The following is a 19544-nucleotide window of genomic DNA, read 5'->3' as shown; positions in this document are numbered from 1 at the left end:
AGAATGGAGAGTACCTAAACCATTTACGATTTGCAGATGACATTGTGGTCATAAGCCACGATCCCAAAGAATTAGAGGAAAATCTTAATCAGTTATGCAGAGTTAGTAAGGATTTAGGACTAAAGATGAATATGGCTAAAACAAAAGTAATGAACAAGTATCCGGAGTGGGCAGGAGCGGGAGTGCAGTACCACATGCTCTTTGAGTAGACCGGGGTTCAAGCCCCTGACTGCTGAATACGGTCGATCTGCCAACCCGCACTGGACCAGCGTGGCAGATTATGGTCCATTTCCCTCAGCATGAATTGTTGAGGAGGCTTCCACCCTGCAGTGGGTTGATAATGGCTGCACTTTACTTTTTATGCCATAGAAAGGGATATAATAATTGAAGGAGCAGTAATTGAAAAAGTGGGGTTATATACTTATCTGGGACAAGTCATTAGCTGTAAGAATGATAAATGCCTGGAAGTCAAGAGAGGAATAAATTTTGGATGGATAGCATTCAGGAAATATAGTCACATACTTAGGAGCAATATCCCAATTTGTCTGAAACGTAAAATAATGAACCAATGTATACTCTCCACCACGACTTATGGAAGTGAAACTTGACCACTCACCAAAAGAATGGAAGAGAAGCTAAGAACTACACAGCAAAGGATGGAACAAATTATATTGGAAATCAGACTGTTAGATAAGAAGAGAAACACATGGATTAGGCAGCAAACTCAAGTAAACTTCTTATCAAAACTAAAGAACTAAAATGGTCTTGGGCAGGACAATAGCTCGAAGACAGATGGACTAAGAAAATAACAGAATGGTACCCAAGAGGAGCTAGAAGAAAACCTGTCAGAGAACAATGGAGCTGGACAGATGAAATTCATGAGTTTGTGGGTAGTAAATGGATGGCCATTGCGCAAAACAAAAGGAAGTGGAAAGTTGCTGGAGAGGCCTTCGTCCTGCAGTGGATTGAAAATGGCTGATGATGATTGGGATGAGAAATTGTTATTTAATGGATTTATAGCATGATTTTAATTTTTCATTCAACTCATTACTTTCCTTAGCCTGGCATATACAAGCTTTACCCAATTCTTTAAATATCCGAGATGTTCTGTGAAGAATAATCATTCCTCTAGACAGCCTTAAATACTTCACAATGGTAACATATCTCAGAGAATCATCTTGGTCTCCAACCACTGGAAATCTCTTTATACTCAGCCTGCCTTCAGGTGCATGTGCAGAGCCTTGATACGTGACAAAATTAATTTGTATCTAGCACTCAATGTTAGCAAACTATCAAAAACTTGGTATGCACTGTTTTATATTTCAGAATAAGAATTAGCATGTATCACTACAGCTAAATTGTCTGCATAAGCAACTAAGTTGGCACCTTGAAACTCTTGCCAAAACATATCTAAGAACGATTGAGGCTCATGGCCCAATTGTTGGAATATGGTCTTACGTACACTTTCCTTTCACTAAAAAAAAAAATTTCAGAACACATTACAGTAAGTCCCTGACATATTTTTTATGTAGTTTGAGTAGTGCGTGTATTATAAGCACTGTATGGCCATTTTATGTCAAGGAACTGGGTATATTCTTACTGTGTATGCCATATCCAAAAATTTCATTATATCATAAAACAGGGCGCCTCCATAGCCAGGTGGAAAGGAGCAGCAGCGCGTAGCACACGCTTCTTGATTAGACCGGGGTTCGAGCCCGTTACCACCAAATGCGGAAAGGTCAGGGAATGATCACTGCATATCTCAGAGCAATATGGCCTTAGTTGCTAATGCTCCTAAAAACCAAATAACAAACAACAAACAATTTCATAAAACATATCTGTCCCCCACTTTATTGACTGCACTCATTGTGACTAGTCAAACTTAGAACAAATATACCTCCCAAAAACTTCCTCATTCATTTCACAAACATATGTGGTTTCAGTTCCATCTCAATAATGCCCATTTTCCCATGTAATATGCCAAGCCTCACTATCTGACAGAATCTGAATTATCTGCTATCTCAAACACTAGTCATATTAGTTGTCCTAATTATTTGCTTTATAATGCTTTTCACTTCAGAAGAAGCAGTACTTATCATATGTGTGCTCCAGTATTCTATGTCAACTACTTCCTAATTTTGAATCTCCTCTTTTCGATTACCTTATAATCACACTATCCCATTCTGTCAAAATGATCTGTTTTCTCAGTTGTTCTCCCAATTCTAAAAATTGCTTGGAAGCTTTTGGCTTCCTTTCTATGAAACTAAGCTTTCTTAGGTTTAACTTTTCTAACCGTGAAGTTTTTTTTTTTTTTTTTAATGATGATTTTAATGTTAACAAATTTGACTAGCTTCAGTTTTCCAATTACACAGACCCAGCTCATTAAGATTCTGAGGCATTTGTAATTATTAATTACAATTAATAATTATACCTACCAGATACCCAACACTCTTCATCTTTTCTTCGCCAACAACCTTCAAAAGTTCACTGTTAATGTTAATGGTCCTTAGGATTGTGTCAGTGAAATTATTTTTGTACATATACCAGGGGCATTCAATAAATTATCTACCTAAGGTACTTCCCATAGTTATATTTCAGTGATTCATGATTTATCATGTTCCTACATAACTGAACTTGAATCACGCTAATTTTGATCCCACTATGTTTTTAAGTTGTGCTGCTCTAACAGAAAGCAGGAAGACACCTGTATAAAATTATGGATTTGCTGGAATTAGAGCATCATTCAGTCAAGTTTCTTACCAAAGAAGGAAATGGGATAAAGGATATTCATGAAAGGATGGTGGCTGTGTATGGCAACAGTGCACCTTTAGTGTACCAGGTGAAAATCTTGTCAAAACAATTCAAGTGGGACAGAGTCCATTAAAGATGATCGATGTCCAGGAAGATGTCTGACAGCAACCACTCCAGAAATGTGCCAAGCTATGGAAACCCTTGTACTGAATGACAGACACTTAAAGGTGTCCCAAATCTGTAGGAAATATGACATATCTGAAGGAACAGTTATAACCATCCTCCATGAACGTTTGGGGATGAGTAAGATCAGTGCAAGGTGGGTCCCCAGTTTTCTGACGTTTGTGCAGAAGCAATTCAGAGTACGTTGTTGTGAGGAGAATTTAGAGTTTTTTGGAAGGGATCCTGAAACTTTCATCTCCAGAATTGTTATGGGTGAAACATGGGTTTATCACTGGGATCCTGGGACCATGCAAGAATCAATGCAATGGAAGCACGAGGGTTCTCTGCCATCCAAAAAATTTCGGATACAACCATTAGCTGGCATGATTATGGCCACCATTTTTTGGGATGCTGAGGGAATTTTGTACCTTCACTATGTTTTTTACATTCACTACTTGGAACACAAGTAGACAGTCACTGGGTAGTTATATGTATCCCTACTGTACAACCTAAGGGATGTCATAAAGGAAAAATGCCGTGGAAAATTTTTCCAGAGGTGTGCTGCTTCTTCAGGACAATGCACCATTGCACAGGTCACATGCTTGCTGCTTTTGAGAGACTGTGACTTTACAGAACTTGCCCATCTACCTTACAGTTCGGATCTGGCCCTCAGTGACTATTTCCTGTTTTGACACCTCAAAAAAAAATATACATGGACATCACTTTGCTGATGATAATGAACTGAAGTCTGCTGTTTCTGCGTTCTTTGATGGACAGGACAAAGAATTTTATTTGTCTGGTATTCCTTCATTGCCAACAATGGAACAAGTGTATTGAAGTTCAGGAGAGTTACATTGAAAAATAAAAAAAATTTCGGCTTCTATCTCATTTCCCTCATAGGTAGGTAGGTAGATAATTTATTGGACACCCCTCGTAAAATATTATATTCCTCGTTCTACATTAATCTTGTCCATTATTTAAACCTTGATTTTTTAATAAATGTGCTATCTATACTTCCATTTTGCTCCGGGGATATGCGGTGGGCATTCCCTGACCTTTCTGCATCCTCCGTTTTTGGTGGGCACGGGCTCGAACCCCGGTCTAATCAAGAAGCGTGTACTATGCACTGCTGCTCCTGCCCACTTGGCTACAGAGGCACTTTTCTAGTCGTGCCTAGAGCCACTGCACAGTGACCACAGACAGGTTCTTTTTGACTGCAATCTCTGGCAGTGTGTCAAAATTTTTGACAATTATAACACTTTGTTGTTGCAGGGAAGTGCACTCTGAATCTATAACTGATCCAACCAGCACAGATTCTTTGCTGTTCTTGTAGATGCCTCCAGATTTTTGTTAAAATCTCACTATGATATTTATCTGGCCATTTTTCCTGCTTTTTGTGGATATTTTGAGTTGGAACTGTTAGCAATGTCCATTATTTCTTGGAAATTTTTATAATATATATCTGTCATTAATTCCTTCTCAGGATTATTATTATTAGCCACATGGTGCAAGGAAGCCTGAGGCTTATGCTGCACCAAAAAAAAATTTCTAAATTACCCTGAGAGAGAGAGAGAGAGAGAGAGAGAGAGAGAGAGAGAGAGAGAGAGAGAGAGAGAGAGAGAGAGAGAGAGAGAGAAAGAGTCAGAAGTAGAAGGAAATCACCAAGAAAGAGAAGAATGGTGATATCCAGCTGAGGACACCCTGGCACACCCAGGGTCCTGAGCTGGATATCAACTCTTTTATTTGCTTAATTGGATCTGCCAGTTCATTTATTGCTTGAAACCTTTTTCCTCTTCTGTCTTATTATCAATCTGTTCTATGTTTTTTACTTCGCTTTACCCTCTTTGTTCTCAGCTTGGTTCCTCACTTTTTTTTTTTTTGCCCTTTTCATACTCAAGAGGACTGCAGGACATGCATCTAAGTCTTCATTATTAGTTATTGTTCATTATTAGTTATTGTTGGTGACTCGATTGCCAGGGAAACAGGAAATATATTGTGCAAATAGGATAGGTGGAATAGGACCAGGGTATGACTGCCAGAGGCAAAAGTAAATATCTTTTAAGGCCACAAAAGGTGATATCGTTGTACACGTTTGCACTAATGACATTAAGTGTAGGAGATCTATGGATTTACTAAGCAAGTACAGGTCAATGTTCAAAAAAAGTTGCAAGTCAGGGTTAAATTTGAAAGTGTCTGCAATCTTGCCCAGACACGATAGGAGGGAGTATATGATGAGAGCCTTGTCAATCAATTCAGCTCTAGAGAGAGAGAGAGAGAGAGAGAGAGAGATTGTGCAGGGTTCATGGGGTAGAATTTTTTTTTCTCTGCATGGTCTGTGCTTATTAGCAGGAGAGATTGCCATCTAAAGGGATAGGATACACTTAAATAGAAGGGGTGCAAGAATATTTGCTGATGCCATCGAGGCAATATTACGTGGGTCAGAAAACTGCTAGCTTGGAGGGGGATTCACAGACTAATAGATTAACAGTAGCTGCAGGCAGAGGTGGAACTGATTCTTGCACTGTTTCTATTGTAATGAGCAGCAGCAGCTTAGAGAGCAAGTTGCTGGGGATTTCAAGAGCTGCTGGGTGTCATCATGGAACAAGTAAATACATGGGCTGTGTTAGGGTAACTAAGAGTAAGGACAAGTGCATGAACATTAATGCTAGAAGTATAGTAAATAAAATTTATGAATTTGAAGTGCTGATCAAGACATCAAAGGCAGATATTGTTGGGATATCAGAGATATGGTGTCACATAGATAAGCCGTGCAGAATTGATATTTGAGGAGTACAATATGTACAGAAAGGACAGACAGGGTAGGAAGGGAGGAGGGGTTATGCTGTTAGTTAAGAAACACACAGAATCTAAGGAGGTGCATCCAGTTGACATAGATGGACAGTGCAATGTTGATTCAGTTTGGTGTGAAATAAGCACAGGGAAAGCAAAAATTGAGGGTAGGAGTTTGTTATAGGCTTAATGATTCTGATGAGTACAATGAACAGCAGTGGTGTATTCGGACTGGAACAACGTTCTGGTACTTTTTTATAAATGGCATAATAGAAAATCATTAAATTTATACACCTAATATTATGAAACAATGGCGTAATCAAACGGGAGGGAGAAATATCTATTTTACCCATTGCTACTAAAAATATATATTAATAGTAATCTTTTAAATTAATAGATTTCTTTAAAAATTTATTTTTAAAAAAAAAAATAAAACTTTTGCAATGAAACTTGAATGTTTCTTACTAAAGTATAATGTGTTAAATAAAGAGATCCACTAAATGAAATATACTATGATGTGTGCGAATGCCGCATTTTCATTCGCCATGAGCTGAACGTTAGAGCTGGTTGTTCTATGAACCATGACTCTGAAGTCTGATTCAGTTACTGTATAGTTGATCTGGCATTATCATATTGTCTTCTGGAGAATGAGCATTCCAGTACTACTTTTTTTTTTTTTTTTTTTAGCAATACACATCTGATGAACAATTATACAGAGAAATAGTGGGCCAGTAAATGAGTGTCTTATAATGGGGATATTTAACTTCCCAGATATAGATTGGAACTTGTGGGTTGTTCACTCGCACATTAGCAAGGCTTCTATGGATTTATTGGATGATTGTTTTCTACAGTAGCATGTTAGGGAGGCAACAAGAGGGAGTAACACTCTTGATCTGATTATCAGCAGTGATTATTCATGCATTAAGAATTTAAAAATAAAGGAACCACTAGGTGGCAGTGAACACAGTGGACTGATATAGGATTTGCTTAAAGATTTAAACTACCATCAGGGGTAAAGGGAAAGGTTTTTGCTTTTGTAAAGCGACTACAGTGGTCTCAGATTTTTTAGGTTCTATACAGTGGGACCAACTGACGATGTTTCCAACAGCAAATTCTAAATGGGAAGCATTCAAGGAAGTAATTTTGGAGCTACTAGGCTTTTTGTTCCAACTAAGAAATACTGCTCTAGGTTTAAGCCCAAATGGATGTGAGATGAACTAATGTGAGACTCGTGGCAGAGAAGAAAAATGCATAGGATGCACATAAATTGTCAGGCGACATAGAAGCCTATGGTAGACAGGCTTCTAATGTAGCCTATTCTACCATTTAAATGTAGCCTATTCTACCATGTAGCCTTCTATGTAGCCTATTCTACCATCTATTCAAACAAGCTAGTCTGTAATCAAGTCACAAAGGAGGTTAGGCAAGCAAAGGCAGATTATGAGAAATCTTTGGCAAAGGATGCAAAGAAAAACAGCACAGACTTCTTTACTTATATAAACTCTAAAAGAAAGAGGTTGAATTAGGTTGGTCCATTTGATATCAATGGTTTGACTGTAGATGATCATTCTCCGATAGCTACCAGACTAAATGAGTATTTTGCATCTACATTCATACATGAGGAATTATTCAAGGAGGAGAGAGCCAGATGTTTATCAAATTCTAACAGGGAGTTAAATTATTTTGAACTGAGAGCAAAGTGGAGGAGAAACTGTTGAATTAAACATAAGAATGGCACCTGAGGTGGATGGGATCTATCCAGTTATATTAAAGGAGGTGCCAAAGGAAGTAAGCAAACCCTTAGCCATAATCATGAATGCATTCTTGGACTTGGGGCAAGTCCCACGGACTGCAGATGTGCAAATATATCTCCAGTTCACAAAGGGGAACAAAGAGTGACACGAATAATTACAGACCTATTAGTTTGACTTCTGTTCCAGGGAAAATAATGGAGTTACTGGTTAAAGAAGCATTGCAGAATCATTTCGACACGACAGCAGTAATAATTCAGACACAGCATGGATTTGTCAAGGGGAAGTCTTCTCTGGCCAATTTGGTTGGATAGTATAATGTGGTCACAAAGGATGCAAAAAATAATTTTAAGAAAAAATATATACATACAATGATAACCCAGTTTAATATAATATAAAATATATAATAAGTAGCAGTAGCTTTCAAGTAGTATGATATCAAATAATTTTGATATCACACTTGGATATCAGGAAGGCTTTTGATATTGTTGCACATGGAAGACTATTGTACAAATTGGAGCAGTATGGCATTAAGGGCCAGTTGCTACAATGGACAAAAGGATGTTTGAGTGGTAATCAATGGATACTGCTCTACGTGGACTAATGTGATTAGTGGTGTCCCTCAGGGTTCGGTGTTGGACCCATTGTTGTTTTGTATATTTATCAATGATATTTATGAAGGTATATCAAGCTTAAATGGCAAAGACTGCAGATGATACAAAGGTTGGCATGATTGTTAATAACAGTAATGACAGTATGCTGTTGCAACAGTATCTGGAAAAGTTGGGTAAATGTGTTGAGAAGTAGCAATTGAAGTTTAACATTGACAAATACAAAGTATTGCATATGGGTAGCAGTAACCCCAGAGAAATGTACCAACTGTGTGGTGTTACACTCAGGGTAGTGTAGAATGAAAGAGACCTGGGGAGGGGGGGTTAAAGAGAAGGGCAACAAGATTGGTGAATGGAACAAAGGGTTGCTCTTACAAAGAAAGCCTTAAGTGTTTGCAAATTACATTGTCTGGAGACTAGGCACCTGCGAGGTGATATGATTGAGATGTATAAAGCCTTCAATGGTTTGAGCATGCTCAATGCTGATGGATTCTTCCTCTTGCTCAGAATAATCGTCTTAAAGGGCATAAATTCAAATTGAGGAAAGACAGTTGTAGGATAGATGTGCGGACGTTTGCCTTTAGCTAGTGGGTGGTTGATTGCTAGAACAAACTTCTGTCTGTTGTTGAAGTTGATAGCTTAAATCGATTCAACAAGCATTTGTAGCGAGTGGAGGGGTGAAATGAGAAGAAATTTTTTTTTTTTTTTTTGGCTGATGCTGTATAAGCCTGCTTTCTTGCATCATGTGCCTTTACTAATGCTAATTGTGCAATCAGATATGAAGGTTTCTGAGTAATGCAGCAGGCTGCCAGAGTAGGTCATGGGGTCTTGTCAATGATATACAGAAATTTTGTGAGCAGTGATAAGGAGGTGATTATCCCCTTGCATAAGGCAATGGTCAGGCCACACCTTGAGTACTGAGTACTGGTCTGGAAGCCTCATTTTTGGAAGGATGTAAAGTTGCTAGAACAAGTACAGAGAAAGGCAAAATACTTAGTGAAGGGAACAAATGGGTGCTCTTATGAAGAAAGGCTTAAGTTCTGCAAATTGCAACTTCTGGAGACTAGGCACCTGTGAGGTGATCTGATTGAGGTGTATAAGGCATTGAATGGATTGAGCAGGCTCAATGTTGATGGGATTCTTCTTCTTGCTCAGATTACAAACCTAAGTGGACATAGATGCAAACTGAGGAAAGACAGTTGTAGAATTGATGTGTGGAAGTTTGCCTTTAGCCAGCAGGTAGTGTATTGCTGGAACACACTTCCATCTGTTGTTGCGGAGCTTAAATAAATTTAAGGCAGAACTGGACAAACATTTGGAATGAATGGATCAGTGAAATTGGAATTTTTTTTTTTTTGCTGATGCTGTATAAGCTTGCTTTCTTGCATCATATGTTCTACTAATGCTAATGTTTCATCACCATTTTTATGAGTCCTTTCCCTTTAAATTCTTATTTCTAAGTTAGGGTTTGTCTCTATGTCTAAATCATTATTTCCAGATTTTTGCATTTTATCTTCAGTATTTTGTTCTTGCTCAGTCATTTTGTCCATTTTCATTTGTTCCTTGTCCGTTTTCATTTATTCCCTATTTAAACTGAAATATCGCAATTTCCCAGTTTTGTCGGGAAAACTGCTATAAACAAAGAAAACTAACTCAACTTCTGAAAATACGCTATAACTACCATTATAATTAGATCCCCATTCAAAATATGCCTAATTTAGCTAGTTTTACTTGTAATATACTCAGAACTCTTGTGTTCTTAAGGTGTGCAAGCAAGTCAACAATAGTAACAGTGAGACGACTAGTGCTGTAGCGATCATGGTGCATGAAAATACTCTCAAAAGCACAAAAATTGGTGAAAAGTATAGTAAGCAAAACTTTTACCTGGAATATATCACTTACCTCCATTTGCCATGTACCTTAAAATTGAAAAGATTCCATAGTAAAATATAGTATTGATCCAAAATCAAACGAAGTTATCCTACAACCCGCACCCGCTGTCAACAATCGAGTGCAACTCCATGTAGATGTGCCATTCACTACTGCGACCACAGCGCCACCATCGATGGTCATTGTAGTGAGATCCAATCTTCCTTACATTTCATGGGTACAGCTCTAAAACAGTGTTTGCAGGCTGGCTGCTAAATAGTCTACCGGACTGAAACTGTTGTTAACTCTCTAGGCAGTTTCCAAATCAGCTAGTGTCTAATTTTGCTGCCTCTACACTTAAAATCTCATCCTTTTTCTAAACCTTGGTTTTTCAATAAGTGTGCCAAGATTTGGATGCAAATGATGACTGGAAGTTGTCTGAGTAGTGTGTATGATGTGGGGGGGGTGTCATTATTGAGGTTGCATTGTGTGAAGGAGCTGGGTATATTCTTGCGGTGTTTGTGTGGCATATCCAAAAATTTCATTGCCTTATAAAAAATGTCCTCCCGACTTTTTCTTATTACTGAATTCATCATGAATGGTCAAATTAATAGAACAAATTTATCGGCAAAAAAATCTAAACCTTCCCAACATTTCCTTGTTAATTTCACAAATATATGTGGTCTCAGTTCCAATCTCATTGATGTCTATTTCCACTTATAGTCTACGTACTTTTTCTGACAGAATTCCAATTATCAGTTGATTCAATTACTGCTTATCTCAGTTTCCCTAATTATTTTCTGTACAATTCCTTTTGCTTCAAAGTTGGTACTTGTGCATATGTACACTCTGATATTCCATGTCAGAAACAGTAATTTGATATCCTCTTTTAGATCTTCTCTGATATGTCTCTACCCCATTCTGTAAGATTCATCTGTTGCCTCTATCCAACTCCACTAATCACTTGGAACTCTTTGAAACTTGGTTGTCTTCAGTCCAACTTTCCTAACAATGAGGTAATTTTCCTTTGCGATTTCAGTTTTCACAACTCCAGCTGGCTTCTAGTTACATGAATACAGCTGGTTGAGATACTGAGGATTTGCAGTTTACTAATGACCTCAAAAAGATTATTCATCTACCTACCTGAATACCAGATAATCCTAGCCACACAAAAAACTGTCCAGGAACATAGTTGAGGTGATTGGTCCTCTAGGCACCTCAGATTACAACTTAGTAATGGTCTCTTCTCAATGGAGCCTTTCTCTCCTGTCCATTCTCAATCTTGTGTTGTTTTGCATTACAAGAAGTCAAAATTGGATGATCTGCAAGATTTATTTTCCTTGGTTGGATTACTGTTTTAAATCATCTGATGTCAACATTTGCCCATATCATGTCAGTGAAATTATTCTTGTAGGGATGAAATCCTTTATTTTATATTTCACCTTAAAATCTCGTCCTTCATCTAAACCTTGGTTTTCCAATAAATGTGCCAAGGCTGTTCAAGATAAGAATGATGCCTGCAATTGGCTTGCATACAAATCTCCAGTTTCATTTTTTGCCTACACCAAAGCTTGTAAAGCAGTTATTAATCAGTCCAAACTAGATTTTGAACAGGCTAAGAGTAGAAAACTTGCTTCATATTTAAATGGTAGTCAAGCAATTCTGGTCTTTTGTGAAAGCTATTGGCTGCAACTTTTGCCCACCTCTATCAAAACCGGATGGTTCTATTGCCACCTCAGCTAAAGATATAGCTGACCTACCAGCATCCTATTTTTCTTCTAATTTGTATATTCTGATTTAGTAAACCACCTTATACCATTCCCATTACACTCCATTCAATGCCTCCTGTAGTCTTGCATCAAAAAGAATGTCAGAAGAATTTTGAGAACAGTTTTGATGGCGAGAGAGTGCCAGATCCCGATGGTATTTCTCCACTTGTCCTCAAAACCTGTGCTCCTGAGCTTACTCCTGTTCTGTGTCATCTTTTTTCACTTTCTTCTTCCACATGTTTTTCTTTCTGCTGGGAAATTTGCTCATATCCAGCCTAAAAAGGGTGACAAATCGCTCCCATCCAATTATCATTCCATTGCACATACTTCTACTCTTTCAAAAGTAATGGAGAAATTCATTAACTGCCAACTCCTAAACTAACTAGAAACCTTCCATCTGATCCGTGATCATTGGTATGGATCCTTCAGTGTCAACCCACTGGTGATGTACTGGTTTATGTTACCTCTTCTGTGGTGAAATTCAAGCAGTTGCTCTTGATATTTCAAAAGCTTTTGATTATGTTTGCCATAAAGGTCTTCTAAATAAGCTTCTATATTATAGTTTGTCAACCATTTTTTGTAATTGGGTAGTCAGTTTTCTTTCTCACTGCAGGTGATGATAGCTGGCTCTCTGTCTTCTAACTTCTGCACTAATGCTGGAATTTCCCAAGGTTCAGCTTTCTCCCACTCTTTTCCTCTTGTATATTAATGACCTTCAATTGACTGGAAATCCTATCAATTTTTCTTATAATAACACATTGTTTTCACTTTCCAGTTTCAGAAATCTTGTCCTGCATAAACATCTTCAACTTCTCGAATATCTACTACCAATTCCTTAAATTCTAATCTCTGGGTAATTTTCCAGTGGGGCAAAGATAACTTAATTGATTTCTTAATTGATTCCCTAAAACTCTGTCCTGTCTTATATTTTGCAAAAAGGATTCTTCTGCTCCTATGTTTATGTTCGACAACACTCAGATTTCTAGACAAGATCACATATCTCTATTAGAGATTATCTTTATTTTTTAATCTCTTTTGGCATATGATCACAAATATTGCTTCCTCTGGATCCTTAAAACTGGGTTTTCTTTTTTTTTCTTGGTGTTACTTTTCTTCCAAATAACTGCTCACTCTACAAATGTCAAATATACCCTACCATGGATTATTCTTCTAACAGCTGGGGTGGCATCCCTAAAATCTCTCTCAGCTTCTAGATGCCATTCAAAAGAGCATAGTTTGGTTAATTAATGACCCATCTCTAACAAAGTCTCTCCGCTCTCTTTCTAAAAGACATTCTGTTTCTGATGCATGCATTTTCTGTAGATATTTTCATGGGCACTGTTCTTCTGAAATGACATCTGTAATTCTGCTGTGTCTTCCAAACAAACCCAAACACATGCTGGAACCAGTCAGCATCTTTTTACTGTCCAACTTCAGACTCACAGAACCAATTTTTTTTTTTTTTTTTTTTCCCTTCATTTATTTCTTCAGCTTCCCTTTTGGAACAACCTCCCATACATATTTCTTGAAAATTACAGTCTACATAAATTCAAGTCTAATACAACAAGTACCTTATTTTGTCTTCTCAATCTTCAACCCATGTGCAGTACTAAGTATTATAGGTTCTAATAATTCTCATGCTTCAGGTTTTCATTAAAAAAAAACTTTATTTTTAATTCTTAGCAGTACTTTTCTTTTACACACCAACTATGTTAAAATCACAAATCTACCTTGGAATATTGTTTCCACAACTGTGTTGGTGGCCCTAAAATTTTTAAAGCTTTTAGACTTTATTATTATTATTAGACATATGGTACAAGGAAGCCTGAGGCTTATGTTGCACCAGCCAAAAAAAAAAAAAAAAAAAATTCCCGAGAGAGAGAGAGAGAGAGAGAGAGAGAGAGAGAGAATCAGAAGTAGAAAGGAATCACCAAGAAAGAGAAGAATGATGATATCCAGCTCAGACCCCTGGGTTTGCCAAGCGCGTACTCACCAGATGTGAGCCCCGGGGTATATTCAGAGGAGGATAGCCAGGTTGATGAATGACCAGTTTCTTATGAATTCTCTCTCTCTCTCATAATTTCTGCTGTATGCGTTAACAGTAGATATTTCAGTGAGTCTCTGTGTAATTTTCCATCATTCTCTGCAAAAATTTGTGAAGTGCCACAAGTAGTCAGCATCCATTCATCGTTGAACTGAAATCTAACGTTTCTTTCTCAGTTATCATTTCTACTGCTATTCATTGGGAAACCTTCCTTCAGGTGTATTCCCTGGTGAAAACTGGTCTACAGAAATTGAACTCTAATGTCAACAAGTATTTCTGCCTTCTGAACCTTTAACCCCATGCATGATACTTAAGTATTATAGGTTCCAGTGCCTTCTGTGTTTGAAGTTTTCATAAAAACTCCAAACACAGAAGGCACACACACTAATAATTTAGAAAACAAATTGTCTTCAAATATGCCAAGATAACCTGTTTATGTTAGTTTTATTTGAAGAGCCATTTGAAACTTTTGTGAATTTATTTACAAACGAAACTGGGGAAATATGCTTGCCATAAACAGTAGATTGTCTCAATTATTATTTGTAAATAATCCTGTTCACAAATTTCAAATAGGAAGCATTCAGGGAAATAATCATAGAAGCTACTAGGTTTTTCATACCAAACAGTAAGAAATATTGTTTAAGGCTTAGATCTAAATGGATGTTAAATAAACTGACAGAGAAGAAACATATGACAGAGAAGAAAAATGCATGGGATGCATATAAATTTCCATGTGATACAGAAGCCTAGGATGGATATAAACTAGGCTGCAAACAAGTCACAAAGGAGGTTAGGCAAGCCAGAGCAGATTTTGAGAATTCTCTGGCAGACAATGCCAAGGAAAGCAGCAAAGACTTCTTTATTTATATTAACAGTAGAAGGAAGAGGCTGAATCACATTGGTCCACTTGATGTCAGTGGTTTAACTGTGGATGATCCTGCTCAAGTTGCTGACAGGCTAAATAGGTATTTTGGATCTACATTCACACATGAGGAATTCTTTAGGGAAAGGATGCCAGGAGTTTATCAATCTAACAAGAAAAGGAATGATTTTGTGATAACTGAGAGGAAAGTGAAAGAGAAATTGTTAAAGTTAAACATAATAAAGGAACCTGGGATGGATGGATCTATCTAGTTATTTTAAGGGTGGCAGCAAAGGCAGTAAGCGAACCCTTGACCATAATTATGAATGCATCTTTAGATTCAGGGGAGGTCTCTGTGGCCTGGAGATGTATGAATATATCTGCAATACACAAAGGGCAATCAAAGCATGACACGAGTAATTACAGACCTGTTAGCAATTTGATTGGTTCCTATGATGCAGTGACAAAGGAACTGGATGCAAAAAATAATATAATTTTGATACCATATACTTTGATTTCAGGAGAGCTTTTGATACTTTGAAAGCTTTTTCATTAAGGGAAAGTTAGTGAAATGGATAAAGGAATGGTTGAGTGGGAAAAAGACACAGTGGTTATCAGTAGACACTTCATGGCCTAATGTTATTAGTGGAGTCCCCCCCCAGACTTCAATGCTGGGCCTTGTTGTTTTCTTTATTCATTAATAATAGTGGTGAGGGTATATCAGGATTAATGTGCATCATTTGCCACTAGTAATACTAATATTTTGTTAATTTAAAAATGGATTGCTAGAAGTATAGTGTTAAGTAACATCAGCATTTAAGAAAAGTGGTTTTATTTATTAACTGTAATCAGAAACTTTAATAATTGTTTGGCATGATCTATTTTCTTCCTGATTTCAGTGTTTTTCAATGATTCTTGCAGGTGGGATGAAAAGAATGATACCTGGTTACTGCCAGAAATTATTCGCAGAGCAGTTGTTGAATTAGATTTTCAGAAGAATGGCAAAACTCTGTTTAGAGCTACAAGTTTTGCAGGATATATTGGAATTTTGACAGGAATGAAACCTGTAAGATTTTATATTTTGAATTTTGTAATATAAATATACCCATTATAGGATATGTATCATATTCATATTTTACAAATTTTCTTGAACTTTAGGGGGTTCCCCCCAGTTATAATTTTTGAGACAGATCTTTTATTAACTCTTTGGTGAATAAGGTTTTTTTATTTATTTATTTATTTATTTATTTATTTATTAGCACTGTGTCCTGCAGTGTTTCTTCATGAAATTTTTCAAGATTTTTAATAATGAAAATTTTTTATGTTATTACTTATTAATTTTTTTTCTTATTTTTGTATTTGTCATATAACATTAAAGTGAAATCACTATCAAAATGAAATCAGATTTAAAAAAATAATAATAATCAAATATTGAGTGTCACATTCCAAGCCTGTGATACTTATCATACTACTCACTATGGTAGTTCTTATTAGTCCTGCTGGACTACTAGCCTTCTGTTTACTATTTTTCTCTAATGATTGCTTGGTACTTTACCTTGCCATCTCACCTATTAGCATTTATTTTTGCTTGAAATATCTGTTTCGGTAATCTGCCTTCTCATCCTTTCTACATCCCTGTAGTATGGACATGCAGAAAGATTGGATGTGTTACCACAAGATTTTTTCCTATTTTCTCATTTTTAATATCATCTTAGCATTGCTCCCATGAGTTAATTCCATTCATTTTTCTTAAAACTCATATTTGAATATTTTTGATAAATCCCTTTATTTCTTACCCAGCTTTCAGCTCCATGGGTAAAAAAATATAGGCTTAAAATGAATTATAAAAGTTAATTTTGTCTTCTTGCTAAATTTCTTCTTTGCTCCAAATGAATTTAATTTGCCTCCTGTGTTTCTTGCTTGACTCATTCTGTCATTTTGTTTCCGTGTCTAATTGTTCATCTTCATTAAAGACTATTCTTAGATATATGATGAAATTACTAACTTTTTCCAGTTTTCTCTTATTTAGTCTAAACTCTTTAAGTTTTCTGTGTGTCTTTCCCAACTTTCAGAATTTTTGTTTTTGGTGTAACTAATTTCCATACCAAATTCTTGAATATCTTGCAAACTACTTTAAATTTGTTTGGTAGAATTCAATTTTTCATTTCCCGTTGATTTATTTTATTAAATGGTTCATGGAAATTATAAAAATGAAGGGATAATAAGGTTCAGCCCTCCCTGACTCCAAGTTTAACCTCCATTCATTTTCCCAGTGCTTCCAGAACAATTTCTAGTTTTTACTGCAAAATTATCCTCTTTGACATTAAAGTGGTTTCACCACCCGTCACTTGTTTGCTAAGTCTAGGTTTGGGTTCCCTGGCTAGCCAATCTCAGGCTGAGGAATTAGAGGTTTTCCCATGAGTTATTGCAGATTTTTCAGCCCAGAACATACTTCTACACATATATCTTCCTGGCCTAAAACCAGACTGTTCTTCACCAGGGTTACATCAACAATACATATGATCCTCATCTCTAAGATACTTTAATAAATTTTATCTGTTATGCCAATGAGTGAAATTTCTCTGTAATTTCCACATTGTTTATTTTCTTCTTTATACATTGGTACAATTAATAATTTGGTCCAAAGTTCTGAAACTTTTCCTTTGAAAACTACTTGGATAATAATAATGATGCTGTTTTCTTTCAAGCAGTTCTGGTCTAATTTCATCCTTACTCACTGTCTTTCCATATTTGTTATATTTCATGACCTTTTATACTTTTATTATTGCCATCTATAAAGAGTTATGTATAGTACATAGACAAAAAACACAAATTTGGTTATATTTTAAAATGGACATTCAAACAAAGCAGAGTAATTTTAAAACAGGATTATAGAACTTTAGGAAATTAAAGTGAATATCATTGAAGTATGCCGACCGGGCTAGCCGAGTGGGTAAAGTACCTGCCCGGCAACCCCAAGGTCGCGGGTTCGATTCCCGCCTCGGGCTCGGATCAAAGTACTGCAAAAACCTTGGGAGGTGCAATATGGCCACAGAAGCCGATGCGCCAACAACTACCAAATCAAAAAAAAAAAAAAAAAAAAAAAAATCATTGAAGTATGGTGTTGTAAATTTGTATACAGTGAAATGCCAATGGGGAAGAGATTTAATCTTCATTTACTTAAGTGGTTATTAAGGTTTGAAAATGGCAGAAGGTTATCAAATTGTAGCAGGGTGCTTAATGATTTTGTAATAACTGAGAGCAATGTGGAGGAGAAATTGTTGAAGTTAAACATAAGAAAGGCACCTGGGGTGGATGGGATCTATCCAGTTATATTAAAGGAGGCGGCAAAGCAACTAAGCAAACCCTTAGCCATAATTATGAGAGCATCTTTGGACTTGGGGGAGGTCCCCACGGACTGGAGATGTGCAAATGTATCCCCAATTCACAAAGGGGGATTGAAGGGTGACACAAGTAATTACAGACCAGTTAATTTAACTTCTGTTCTGGGTAAAATAATGGAGTCACTGGTTAAAGATGCATTGCAGGATCATCTAGACAAGACTGCAGCAATAATTCAGACACAGCATGGGTTTGTTAAGGTAAAGTCTTGTCTCACAAATTTGATAGGATATTATGATGTGGTTACAATGGAACTGGATGCAAAAAATAATTTTGATATCATATATTTGGATTTCAGGAAAGCTTTTGACACTGTTGCACATGGAAGACTATTGTACAAATTGGAGCAGAATGGTATTAAGGGTAAGTTCCTACAATTGATAAAAGGATGGTTGAGTGGGAGAAGACAGAGAGTGGTAGTTAATGGGTGCTGGACTAATGCGTAGACTAATGTTATTAGTGGAATCCCACAGGATTCGGTGTTGGGCCCACTGTTGTTTTGTATATTTATCAATGATATTGATGAAGGTATATCAGGCTTAGTGTCGAAATTTGCAGATGATACAAAGGTTGGCAGGGTTGTTAATGACAATAATGGCAGTGGGCCTGCAACAGGATCTAGATAAGAAGTGGCAAATGAAGTTTAACCTTAACAAATGCAAAGTACTGCATATGGGTAGACGTAACCCTAGAGAAACGTACCAACTGTGTGGTACTACACTTAAAGTGGTAGAAAATGAAAAAGACCTGGGAGTAATTGTGCAGTCAGATATGAAGTTTTCTGAGCAATGCAGACATTGCTCAGAAAAGTTGCTTTGCCAGGGCAAGTCATGGGGTTTTGTCAATGATTTATAGGAACATTGCTAGCAGGGAAAAGGAGGTGATTGTCCCTCTGTATAAGGCAATGGTCAGGCCACACCTTGAGGTCTGGAGTCCTCATTTTAGAAGGATGTAGATTTGCTTGAGCGTGTACAGAGAAGGGCAACAAGATTGGTGAGGGGAATGAAGGGATCCTCTTACTAAGAGAGGCTTAAGTTCTGCAAATTGCAGTGGATGGAGACTAGGCATCTGCACAGTGATCTGATTGAGGTGTATAAGGCCTTGAATGGATTGAGCATGCTGAATTCTGATGGGATCCTTCCACTTGTTCAGATTACGAACCTAATGGGGCATAAATTCAAATGAAGAAAAGACAGATGTAGAATAGATGTGCGGAAATTTACCTTTAGCCAGTGGGTGGTTAATTGCTGGAACAAACTTCCATCTGTCGTTGTGGAAGTTGATAGGTTAAATAAATTTAAGGAGGAACTGGACAGGCATTTGGAGGGAATGGTGTGATTTTTTTTTTTTTTTTTTTTTGGCTGATGCTGCATAAGCTCATACACTTGCTTTCTTGCATCACATGCCACTACTACTACTTATCGGACACTCTGGGCTCCTTGGCAATGTATTTTCTAGTTCCTGGTGTTGATTACCTGGTCTTGGATGGGGAGCATGAATCCTGTCTCGGGTAAGAGCATCCCATTCGTGAGC

The 19544-nt window shown here is 37.0% G+C and overlaps 1 protein-coding gene across 3 annotated transcripts in view; it reads left to right on the top strand.

Annotated features, from left to right (window-relative positions):
- LOC150090911 (acid ceramidase-like) overlaps positions 1 to 19544 on the top strand; it is a 243837-nt gene that overhangs the window by 133504 nt on the left and 90789 nt on the right. For all 3 annotated transcript variants that reach the window (XM_090380629.1, XM_090380624.1, XM_090380616.1), the window contains one exon: positions 15531 to 15675. In XM_090380629.1, coding sequence (XP_090236755.1) covers positions 15531 to 15675 — 145 coding nt within the window. The remainder of the gene's footprint in view (positions 1 to 15530; positions 15676 to 19544) is intronic.

This window comes from Mastigoproctus giganteus, chromosome 1 (assembly GCF_048544385.1).
Source record: "Mastigoproctus giganteus isolate SK-2022 chromosome 1, ASM4854438v1, whole genome shotgun sequence".
Lineage (NCBI taxonomy): Eukaryota > Metazoa > Arthropoda > Arachnida > Uropygi > Thelyphonidae > Mastigoproctus > Mastigoproctus giganteus.
This window is presented reverse-complemented; position numbering and strand designations above follow the sequence as displayed.